Below are 12,111 nucleotides of genomic sequence, written 5' to 3'. Positions count from 1 at the left end.
CTACCCTCCCCCCTTCAAGCACCACTTGCAGAGGCAATAAAGTCATTGTTACTTCACATTCATGCATTCTTTATTAATTCATCACACAACTAGGGGGATAATTGCAAAGGTAGCCCGGGATGGGTGGGGGAGGAGGGAAGGAAAAGGACACACTGCAGTTTAAAACTTTAAAACTTTAACACTTATTGCTCGGGAAATCATCTAGGGTGGAGTGACTGGGTGGCCGGAGGCCCCCCCACCGTGTTCTTGGGCGTCTGGGTGAGGAGGCAATGGGACTTGGGGAGGAGGGCTGTTGGTTACACAGGGGCTGTAGCGGCGGTCTCTGCTCCTGCTGCCTTTCCTGCAGCTCAACCATACGCAGGAGCATATCAGTTTGATGCTCCAGCAGCCGGAGCATCGACTCTTGCCTTCTGTGTGCAAGCTGACGCCACCTCTCCTCTTCAGCCCGCGATTCAGCACGCAACCTCTCCTCTTCAGCCCGCGATTCAGCACGCCACCTCTCCTCTCGCTCATATTGGGCTTTTCTAAAATCAGTAATTGACTGCCTCCACGCATTCTGCTGTGCTCTGTCAGCGTGGGAGGCAGTCTGTAGTTCAGTAAACATTTCATCACGCGTCCTTCGCTTCCGCTTTCGAATATTCACTAGCCTCTGTGAAGGAGAAACATTTGCAGCAGGTGGAGGAGAAGGGAGAGGTGGTTAAAAAAGATAAATTTTAGAGAACAATGGGTACACTCTTTCACGTTAAATTTTGCTGTTCACATCACACAGCACATGTGCTTTCGTTACAAGGTCGCATTTTTCCTCTTATATTGAGGGCCTGCCGGTCTGGTGTGAGAGATCACTCACGCAGTGCCAGGCCACAGATTTCAGCTTGCAGGCAGCCATGGTAAGACACAGTCTTTTGGCTTTTTTTAACCTTGTTAACATGTGGGGATGGTTTAAAACAGTACTGCTCTCATTAACCATACCAAGCACCCGTTGGGTTGGCCATTTAAAATGGGTTTGCAATGTAAAAGGAGGGGCTGCGGTTTCAGGGTTAACGTGCAGCACAAACCCAACTAATTCCCCTCCCCCACACACCCAATTCTCTGGGATGATCACTTCACCCCTCCCCCCCACCGCGTGGCTAACAGCGGGGAATATTTCTGTTCAGCAGAGCAGGAAGGGGCACCTCTGAATGTCCCCTTAATAAAATTGCCCCATTTCAACCAGGTGACCGTGAATTATATCACTCTCCTGAGGATAACAAAGAGCGATAAGGAATGGATGTTGTCTGCATGCCAGCAAACACCGGGACCATACGCTGCCATGCTTTGTTATGCAATGATTCCAGACTACGTGCTACTGGCCTGGTGTGGTAAAGTGTCCTACCATGGCGGACGGGATAAGGCAGCCCTCCCCAGAAACCTTTTGCAAAGGCTTTGGGAGTACATGAAGGAGAGCTTTCTGGAGATGTCCCTGGAGGATTTCCGCTCCATCCCCATACACGTTAACAGACTTTTCCAGTAGCTGTACTGGCCGCGATTTCCAGGGCAAATTAATCATTAATCATTAAACACGCTTGCTTTTAAACCATGTGTAATATTTACAAAGGTACACTCACCAGAGGTCCCCTGTGTGCCCACAGGGTCTTGGGTGAGTTTGGGGGTTACTGGTTCCAGGTCCAGGGTGATAAACATATCCTGGCTGTTGGGGAAACCGGTTTCTCCGCTTCCTTGCTGCTGTGAGCTATTTACATTATCTTCATCCTCATCTTCCTCGTACCCCGAACCCGCTTCCCTGTGTGTTTCTCCAGTGAGGGACTCGTAGCACACAGTTGGGGTAGTGGTGGCTGCACCCCCTAGAATGGCATGCAGCTCCGTGTAGAAGCGGCATGTTTGCGGCTCAGCCCCGGACCTTCCGTTTGCTTCTCTGGCTTTGTGGTAGGCTTGCCTTAGCTCCTTAATTTTAACGCGGCACTGTTGTGCGTCCCTGTTATGGCCTCTGTCCTTCATGGCCTTGGAGACCTTTTCTAATATCTTGCCATTTCGTTTACTGCTTCGGAGTTCAGCCAGCACTGATTCATCTCCCCATATGGCGAGCATATCCCGTACCTCCCGTTCGGTCCATGCTGGAGCTCTTTTGCGATCCTGGGACTCCATCACGGTTACCTGTGCTGATGAGCTCTGCGTGGTCACCTGTGCTCTCCACGCTGAGCAAACAGGAAATGAAATTCAAACGTTCGCGGGGCTTTTCCTGTCTACCTGGCCAGTGTATCTGAGTTGAGAGCGCTGTCCAGAGCGGTCACAATGAAGCACTGTGGGATAGCTCCCGGAGGCCAATAACGTCGAATTCCGTCCACACTAACCCAATTCCGACCCCCTAAGGCCGATTTTATCGCTAATCCCCTCGTCGGAAGTGGAGTAAAGAAACCGGTTTAAAGGGCCCTTTAAGTCGAAAGAAAGGGCTTCGTCGTGTGAACGTGTCCAGGCTAAATTCGATTTAACGCGGCTAAAGTCGACCTAAACTCGTAGTGTAGACCAGGCCTTAGACACAAGGAGCTCAATCTATTTAGCTTAACAAAGAGATGGTTAAGAGGTGACTTGATTACAGTCTATCACTGTAAGGACTATTTTCTATTACTTTAATCATTCTTGTGGCTCTTCTTTGAACCCCCTCCAATTTATCAACATCCCTCTTGAATGTGGACACCAGAACTGGACCCAGGATTCCAGCAGTGCCAAATACAGAGATAAAATAACATCTCAAATAGGAGTAGAGAGTCCCATGTTTATGCATCCTAGGATTGCATTCGCTCCCCACGTGACGCTGTGCTGAAAAGAGCTCCTATTTGGCTGATTATATAAACTTGCATTACCTGGCCAGCTGAGTAGGGAGGGGTGACAACTCTCTCTTGCTTGAATGGGTTATCACCGAAACACGGTATGCCTGGTGACTATTTTTTACTCCAAGTCCATAAAGATTACTTTAGATATATGTACATTATTCCTTAAATATTATCTGTACATACATCTCACAAAGATTGAATCTTGTCAAGATATGAGCTTTCTATGGATACCTTATGTGTTACTCTGTGGGTAAATATGCCGTAAGAGATGTTTAGTGTAGTGAGTTTGTCAGGTCTGTGGTGAGAATTGTTTGCAAAGAACGGAGCCATGGAGCCTCTGTGTCACAGTTATATAAGCTTGTTTAAAAAGAAATGATTGTTTAGTAGTTAGAAAGAAATATGGTAAAATAAAATAAGAGGAAAACCTTGATGAAAGGGGTCCAGCCATTAATCTTGACTGGGCCAGAATCTGGGCTTCTGCCCTTAACTGCCTCATCTGGCTTTAGATAAAGTCCAATATCCAGCAATGACATCACTTGTTTGTTATAGTGTATAAAAAGATAAGCTTTTAGGGGGTTGTTTGTCAGAGATTTTCCTTACTCTCCCATCATGACGTGGAAGGGGTATCTTCCAAGATCAGATTGTAACTATGCTTATAACTATATTGTTGCTAGTATATAAAGTATATGTTTATATGCTTGTATTTTGGATATAAACAACCACCAAGTGGCCTTTGGACTAATAAAGAAATACTTGTATGGAAAGTGAGTCGTGGTAAACCTTAGTAAAATTATTTCCAAAACAGAGGCACATTGCATCCTACAGTGCTGCAGCCTGCTAAGTTCAATAAGCTATTCCTGTTCTCTCTTGTTCGCTAACATGGTGTTTTGAAACAGTTAAAATTAAATATTGTCAATACTGCATCGATTGCAGATAGTAAAACTGTGGACTTGTGTCTAATCCATTAATTGTGTTATGGACTCAGACTTGTCCAGAGTCTGGATTTTACATTTAGAGCCGAGTTAACTGGAACATGTAAAATCGCAAGTATGCAAAGGTTTCCCTACGGACTGATTATCCGAGAAGACTCCTGTGCATTGCTTGTTCTAGTCGGTACATAAATTAACCTGAGCTGCTGAAATGTGGTCTTTGAAAAATAAGAAAACACTCCACTCATTTAGGACAGTATTTGGTGTGCTGCTGCTGCAGAGGGTAAGGAAATTCTAGAACATATCCCTAGAGCTGCACTGACATCAATGATGCTGATGCACAAAAAAGGAAATAAACAAAATTCCATGTTAATTTCAAGGTCCTTTAGATATTCTGGGTGTGACAGCTATGGCAATTTCCTGCAATATCTTCAGGAGATCTCACTGTATTATGTTTAGGTTCTTTGTGGGCCAGGGATTGTATGTAATTCCACTGGGGAGGCTAATCACAGCTTCTCTGGGAGCTAATAACAGTGGGGTGTGATTAGGAGAATTGTAGCACTACCTGGAGAAGTTGTAGTTCAAACTGGATTCTCCAAAGACGGACAGACAAACTGACTCGGGGCCTGCTTTCTGATCCAGCAAACGGATAGGACCTTCTGTCAAAGGGAGGGCCCTAGTGCTTAGGGAAAGGTTGGAAGGACTGACAGGAGAGCCCAAGGCTGGAGTGGGGGTGACCCTTGGTAAGCTTTTATTGTATGTGTAGGGTTTTTAATTGTTTTTAATAATGCTTTCATTTTAATAGTAAATGTGCTTGCTTACGAAGAGCTTTGTGGTAACTTTTAACTATGGACATATATGCTATATATAGCCTCTGGAGAGACAGTGTTGTGAAGACACTGACTAGGGCATAGTGAGTCTTGCTTGCTGGGGATATCATAGTCCAGGCAGGGAACTGTGAAGCTTGGAAAAACTCAGTCAGGAGAGAGACAGACTCGGGTCTCTGCCTAAAAGAGGGGCCTGCTGAGGAGCCGGTGCCTAGTGTGGGTGCCCTCGAGGGACCATGGAGGGGGAATACAGGCGCAGTTGCCCTGACTGTGACACACATGGTGGTAGTGGTGGGAATACTGCAGTTGGTCTTGGCAATTCTAAAAGAGGCCAGGGGCTGAACATGCCTGGCGATTGAACTTCTCTCTGCTGCCCAGTCAAGTCCATGACATATTGGCAGGTCAGTGGAGAGGAAGCATGTGTTGCTGCTGCTCATGCTGAACGCTTTATGGGGATAGAGGACATCAATTTTCCTTGCTGTTAAACAAACAACTTTATTGGCAGGAGATTCCTTTAGAAGCATTGCTTTGGATTTCTTTTTAAGTGCCCATTTTGGAGTTTAGTAGACCAGATTTCACTTTAAATCTGAAAGTTAGCTTTACCCTCCTCCATAAAAAAGAGCCACACATAAAGTTTTAAGATCTAGCTGGGACACACTTTTCTGATTCTGTACCAGCTTTTTTAATTTAATGCATCTCTGATGTGACAGCTCAAATTTTCAGAAGTCTGTCTTTTTCTTTTTTTTAAACAGCCGTTCCCTTCATTAACCTTCTTGCACCAGTGATCACATATTTATCGTCCCCACGGCATATAATTGTGAAGGTTTTACCAAAATTAATCTCCGTTTATATTTGGTCACCATTCAGTGAGCTTACAGCCTTTGAAAATTGCTGTAATGCTGTTTCACGTTGTGTACTACAGTGGCCTTAATACTCTTAATGTTTATTCTAAGTGACAGCTTGGGCCAGAATGCAGAGCAGGGCATTACATTATTTAGTATAGCATTAGTTTATCTTCCGGTATTGTCAGCTTTAATTAGGATGCAACTAGAATTTTCCAGAGGAGCAGTGGTGCTGTTTACTTGACTCTTTGAGTGGGGTCATCTTTATTGCAGAGAGCTCATTTTCTCTCCATTTAAACATTATCTTTCATTGATTTTCAATGGATACGTGTCTCCACCATGACTTCTCCTTGTAGAGTGATCTATGCAAGTTCCTACACCCACTGTCCATACTAAGCGAGCAGATATCCAGAAGTCATCATCAGACAAGACGCTCCACAACATTTGTACACAGGAAGTGAATACTGTCTGCAGCTGAAAAGCAGGGTGTTTTTAGTAAGGCAGAGTATTTACCCAAGCTGGAGTTTGTCCAAAGCACAGGATTTTTGCCCATGTTCTTGTAAAACGTGCACAAGTTTTTTTTAATGGTCACAAGTGGTCAGGACTGCAGTTATGTATTTTTTAATAAAGAGCAAATCAAAAGAATAATGCTTGAAACACACAGAAAAATAAGTCGAAGAACTGGCTTTTTAGCCCTCAAACTTCTGATTGGGTCTTCAAACTCATTACTACTATTTGTACTCCTTAGCCTCAGAAAAACTGGCAGTAGGAGAGCAATTTTCATGGCAGCTCTAAACCTTTGCTCCATAGTTTCAGTTGGCTTTTAGGTTTCTTTGAATTGGCAGGCATTGAGCAAGCTTTCCTACTCTGGTCTGCTTCTGTGTCTGGACTTGCTGCTGCATTTTTTGCCTTGGGGTTGTTTGTTGGTCCAAGACTCAACAAATGAAATGTGCTGGGTTTGTGATGAGACTAAATGTCCATTGTGATGGGCACTGAGACTAATAAACTCATTTCACTTGTGACCAGACAACATGGTAATATGGTTTCAGATCTGAAAGGCTAGTGCTGGAACGTAGTGCGCTGTCTGGTTTCAGAAGTAGTCCTCTAAATGCGAATAAAGGAGGAGTTGCTTGTCTCCAGTGCAGAGAAGCTGCATCACAGGTGACTATGTCACAGATTCATTTTGTGAATGGATTGCAAAAACAGAGAGAGAAGCCATCGTTATGGCCATTGCCTCAGGTGTGATTTTGCAGATGGCAGTTCCCTCTAAAGAACAATTTTCCTTTTGAAAGGAGGAGGAGTGAGAGTGCTTGTCTCAGAGGAAGGGACTGTAAAGTCCAGACTCCTGGCTTCGGCATTGCTGTGGTCCAAGTCATGGACATGCTTTTAGTTGGTGTTTACCCATTTTACTTGAGATCCTTGGAGAAAGGCTCTGCAGAAGGGCAAATGATGACCTAAAACGGGTCCAGATTTGTTCTTGATGTTAATATACTAGGTTAAACAATGTGATTTCGACTTCCTGGAGCGTGATTATCATGGTGTGTGCTTTAGTGCTTGTCTACTCAGGAAAGTTATACCAGTATGAGTTAAGGTGTGAATTTAAACGACTGTAGTTATACAGGGTAATTCCTGTGAGGAGACTTAGTCCAGTATAAAAGTGCCTTTTTTTGTTTGATTCGGTTTAGCTTCTGTGGCTTTGAATGGTGCTTAAGCTAAGCCAATCTCTTATTCTGTCCACACGGGGAGCTTATTGTGATAACTGTATGTGCATAACTGGTAAAACTTTCCTGTGTAGACGAGCCTGTAGTGGCCAACATTTTGTGTTGTGTGGTAGTGGGAATATTATCTGAGTGGCCTTCCTCCACCCTTCCAGTCATCTGCATTAGAACCTGTTCAGGGTGTTTAGGGAGGGGAAGCTGTTGGATACCCTATGATGACAGGGAGGCCCAGAAAAAAAGATGGAAATGTCCAACTGGGTAATTCCCAGAGTATCTCCCTGTCACTGCAGAGTTATTCCTTATAGCTTAGTTTTGTGAGCCAAGCAATGAGGCTTCCACTACTTCCTTTGAGAGACTGTTTCACAGCCTAATCAATCTCACTGTCAAGAAGTATTACAGGCTAGTCGATCTCAAAAGTGACTTTCACATTGGTATGTCAAATGAAAGATTACTTGTGTGTCACATGCACACGAACCTTGTGACTTGAGACTCCAAGCAACTTGGGGTGTGATAAATTCCATATTGTCATTGCTTGCACTCAAAGGGAAAGGGGGAATGAAGAAGGATGGAGAAATAACTGAAGGCTATCGCCGTTCTTTTGATATGGAAGGGAACTGGCTTGTTTTTTCAAGAGCACATTTACTTCAATTACATCTGTTTTTTCTCAGTTACTTTGCCCACACCGTTTACCATATTCACGCTCTAGTCTGCTCCAGTGAAAGTCAGTGGACTCAGGATTAGGCCATTTATCCTTAGGTCAGTCCGGCGGGCTAGTAGCAGCACAGTGTTCTGTCATGGGGAGTTTTTCAGTTTGAGATGCAGGCTCGTTCTTTGCTCCTGTGCTGGTGGGATCTGGGAAGCATTCAGCCCCTATGACTGAGGCAGCATCTTCTGTATTGGCCCCTTAGTGTCAAGAGCAGTTTTGGAGGTGCCTGATGAGGACCTAGTGGGGTGTAAAAGTACAAATTGGTGGTGGTGTTAGTATATAATCCCAGGCTTGGAGGAGTCTCTTGGGCAATATGGTGTCTTTATACTTTAAATCCTTAAATACTGTTCTGATAACCAGGAACTGCTTGAAATGTGAATTAATTACCTAAACTGGCATGTGGGGTGTATAAATGAGAGCACACACTCAGTGGACCACTGTGCTGCTTACATTCAATAGGAATCTGTGAATCCAAGCTGAGGTGCTCCAGACACTGCAAAGAGCTAGTGTATCTTCAAGGGAATGTTCAATTAATCACGCAGCCAATTGTCATTTGACCCAGGTTTTGTTTATCGTTCAGTCTTGCTGATCATTCTTCTAAAGCTGGTAAGCCTTAATGTGTGGCCTTGGTCTAAAGTAAGCACTGGTTGACTAATCTAAGTTACTTGGGAAGTTTTATAAGAATTGTCAGTGAAACAATGCCTTCGGAAAGATAAGCCTCTACTTGTTAAGCAATGACACAGCCCCCTGATTTTAAACCCCCTCATCTTTTATATTTGGGCGCATTGCTAAGCCTTATAATTAGTTAAATCTGCTCCTATAATCAAAAGCTATCTACACACTCCACTGCTCTGTGACGATTTCAAAGATTTAAGTGATTAACTTGGCGGAGGCAGTGGGTGGCTAATTGGATAAGCTTTAATCTTCACACCACCAAAGCGAAACATGGTAAGATCAGAGGAAGTAGGAAGTTATGCGGTACTGTGTGGGAAGGTAGTTACCAAACATGTCAAAAAGATTATTGTAACAAGCAGACCAGTTGTCTTGGCCAAAACTACAAGAATAAGGTGGATTATTAGAAGAGAGACAGTGCCACAAATTGTTCCAAATTTGCTTGCATTAGCTTTTTAAAATGGCAAATATATTTGGATTCTTGCTTGCTGGGCTGCCAGAGTGGAGAGCTTTACATATTCCTCTCATTTTATTTTGACAATATCAGATTAGAAGTCATTACTTTTTTTTTTTAATTGTGTGTATTCTCACTTTGAACTATCAAGCAGAGTAGTTTTTAAATGTCTTTAGATTCTCAAAAGTGTGATGCTTTCATTTTATTGGGATCTGCAAAGAGGGTAGCAGTGACTGTGAGCTCGATGTGAACTACATGGGGTACTTAGGTTTCATTATTGCATTCTGGAGTTAATCTAGAATTTTTTTCCCCATGGTTTATGTATCCCTGTGAAATAAAACTTGCTTCACAGTCATGTCAATAAATATACATAAGTTTGTATGGAGGCTTAAAAGCTGAAATACAGGGATAATCCAAACCACCAACCATTCTAAACTTGTTTGAAAGCAAGCCAATGATTACAGCCATAAACCAAACTGTTTTCTGCTCTGCAATATGTAAATTCCCAGCATGGTCAGTACAGTTAAGTGAGATATCATAAAATAGAATAAGCACTTCCTACTCCTGGATGAGCATGATTCATTATCTAATCCTGGCAAATTCTTTACTTTCAACAAAAGATAACTTGATAAATATTGAAACTTTTATAAGTGAGAGCAGGTGTTAAGTGTGTTCTCAAGTTTAATTTTGACAGAGGATGTCATATGAAATATATAGTATAGCAGATAAATGTGAAGGAATATGTGTGTATGTGTAGCCTTGATTTTTATATGGAGCTAGGGTGACCAGATGTCCCGATTTTATAGGGACAGTCCCGATTTTTGGGTCTTTTTCTTATATAGGCTCCTATTACCCCCTGTCCCGATTTTTCACATTTGCTGTCTGGTCACCCTATAGGGAGCCGTGACTTCGTGCTGAGAAGGGATGTTAAAATATTTTACAGCAGTGGTGGTTCCATTCTTAGCCAGCAGATGTCTCTAGCTTACTGTAAATCCTCACTGAATGGTTAGACGCCACTCCTGAACTTTGCTGAAATGAATGACCCTTCTGCAATGTTCTGTGGCAAAACCCTTCACCGAGAACATACAACTCATTTTGGTTACTTTCTCTGGTATTTTGCTCTGTTAATTTATTTTGTTTGATTTATAGAAGCCACAAAATCTGTGCAAGCATGCAAGTTTGAACTGTACGTCGTTCATTGCATGAACTGATGCAGATTTTTTTATTTCTAATCCTACCTGAAGTTGTAAAGTGTTCAGATTATTTGAGAAAGAGACACTCGAAAGACCGCCTGAGGTTTTTGGGGTGGGCAGTTGGGTAGAGTAGTATTTTAGAAATGTCCTGACTGTTCCTTCATTTTAGCTTAGTATACTATTGGTGAGGGTGCAGGAAGGATCTCTATGTAGGACCCAGTCCTGCAATCTGTGCACACGTAATTTAAACTGGCAGTTTGGGTGCAGGAGGACTGCAGACTGTATTATATATGTTTTCCATACCAGTCAACCAATATGCAGTTGAAAGTAGGGGATCCAGAAATCTGTTGTCATTGAGTAAATATTTAAGCGGAGAGACTTTTTAATATGTTACTGCTTGAATTTATATAACTTAACCAAAAGGGCACCCTAAAAAATTGTTTTCCATTGTAACCAGGTAAACACCTGTAATGCTATAGCTCAGTAGTTCTCAACCAGGGGTCAAGGGCCCCCTAGGGGGTCATGAGCAGGTTTCAGGGGGTCTGCCAAGCAGGGCCAGCATTACTCACTTGGGCCCAGAGCACAAAGCTGAAGCCCCACTGCATGGGGGCTGAAGCCTGGGCCCCCTGAGCCCCACCAGCCAGGGCTGAAGCCAAAGCCTGAGCAATGTAGCTTTGCAGGGCCCCCTGTGGCATGGAGCTCCGGGCAATTTCCCTGCTTGCTATCCCCTAACGCGGACCCTGGCTTTTATATGCAGAAAACCAGTTATTGTGGCACAGGTGGGCCATGGAGTTTTTATAGCATGTTGGGTGGGCCTCAGAAAGAAAAAGGTTGAGAACCCCTGCTATAGCTAACAGCCTTAAGTCATTCTTTTTCTTTTTTTAATAAAATTGATTACTGTTCTGATTAAGAGTGGGAATGTCTGATTTCTTGTGTCGACGTATGTCAGACCAAAAAATGCAGAGAAGTCATTGTCTGACTTCCTTCTCCACAGTTGCTTTTTTGCAGTGCAGAAAGTTGTCACTTGCCAGACTTCTTCAGAGAACAGGGAATCAGTGCACTTGTTTAATCTATAGCTGTACTAGTGGACTGAGCCATTGTGTTGTTAGGGGTATGCATACAGTACAGTACTATTTGAGTCTTAGAACTCTGCATCTTGATTTAAAAATAAAATATTTATTCTTTACCCTATGGGGAAAAAGGGGAATGAAAATATATATCTATATCTATATATAGCAGTATTTTTTCACTGTGTAACAGTAGTCAAAGTATTATGTTGTCTTATGTGCTTAACATGCAAGCAATGTAGTTAGATGTATATACTACCCGGTGTCCTAGAGAAACATGGTAATAATATCTGCTACAAGATCATAATCTCACTCCCTTTTCTTCAGGCGGTGTAATGTACCTTGTAAGGTATTTTGTCGTAATAGCTCAGAAATTGTTCTCTGGCTAATGTGTTTGGGGTGGAATTGCACACAGTATGGCAAGTGAATGTCTTGCAGCTTCATCATTACAAGCCAGTTGCTTGTGAGACAAATTGTAGAGGAAATAGGTTTTATTTAGAGGAATTATTTTAAACTTAAAAAACCCCAACCATTTTCAGATCTAGCCTAATGACTGGAGGGGTGAAACGAGGTGTGACCAACCCATGGCTTCTGGAAGAGACGGAGGAAACCAGCGGGCTTGGCTTTGGTGAGATCAGACAGCAGCAGCAGAGGATCATACAAGGTATAAGCTTCTCTTTATTTTTATGTAATCTTGGTCAGATGTCAGAGTATTAAAAATCCATTCTAATTTTGATTAGATTCGCTGTGAGATCTCAGAACCTTAGTCTCAGTGGGACAGTCTTTGGTTTCTTGCTCCAAAATCCTGGTGTTCTGTGGCAGAAGACTTTCTTGCATTGGCCTTCCCCTTCAAATACTGCTGCTTTCACATGGTT

At 43.0% G+C, this 12,111-nt stretch overlaps 1 protein-coding gene across 2 annotated transcripts in view; it reads left to right on the top strand.

Moving 5' to 3' along the window:
• STX8 (syntaxin 8) overlaps positions 1-12,111 on the top strand; it is a 179,582-nt gene that overhangs the window by 30,715 nt on the left and 136,756 nt on the right. For both annotated transcript variants that reach the window (XM_065415726.1, XM_065415727.1), the window contains exon 5: positions 11,776-11,900. In XM_065415726.1, coding sequence (XP_065271798.1) covers positions 11,776-11,900 — 125 coding nt within the window. The remainder of the gene's footprint in view (positions 1-11,775; positions 11,901-12,111) is intronic.

Source organism: Emys orbicularis, chromosome 13 (assembly GCF_028017835.1).
Source record: "Emys orbicularis isolate rEmyOrb1 chromosome 13, rEmyOrb1.hap1, whole genome shotgun sequence".
Lineage (NCBI taxonomy): Eukaryota > Metazoa > Chordata > Testudines > Emydidae > Emys > Emys orbicularis.
Note: the sequence above shows the minus strand (reverse complement) of the source record. Positions and strands in the feature narration are given on the sequence as shown.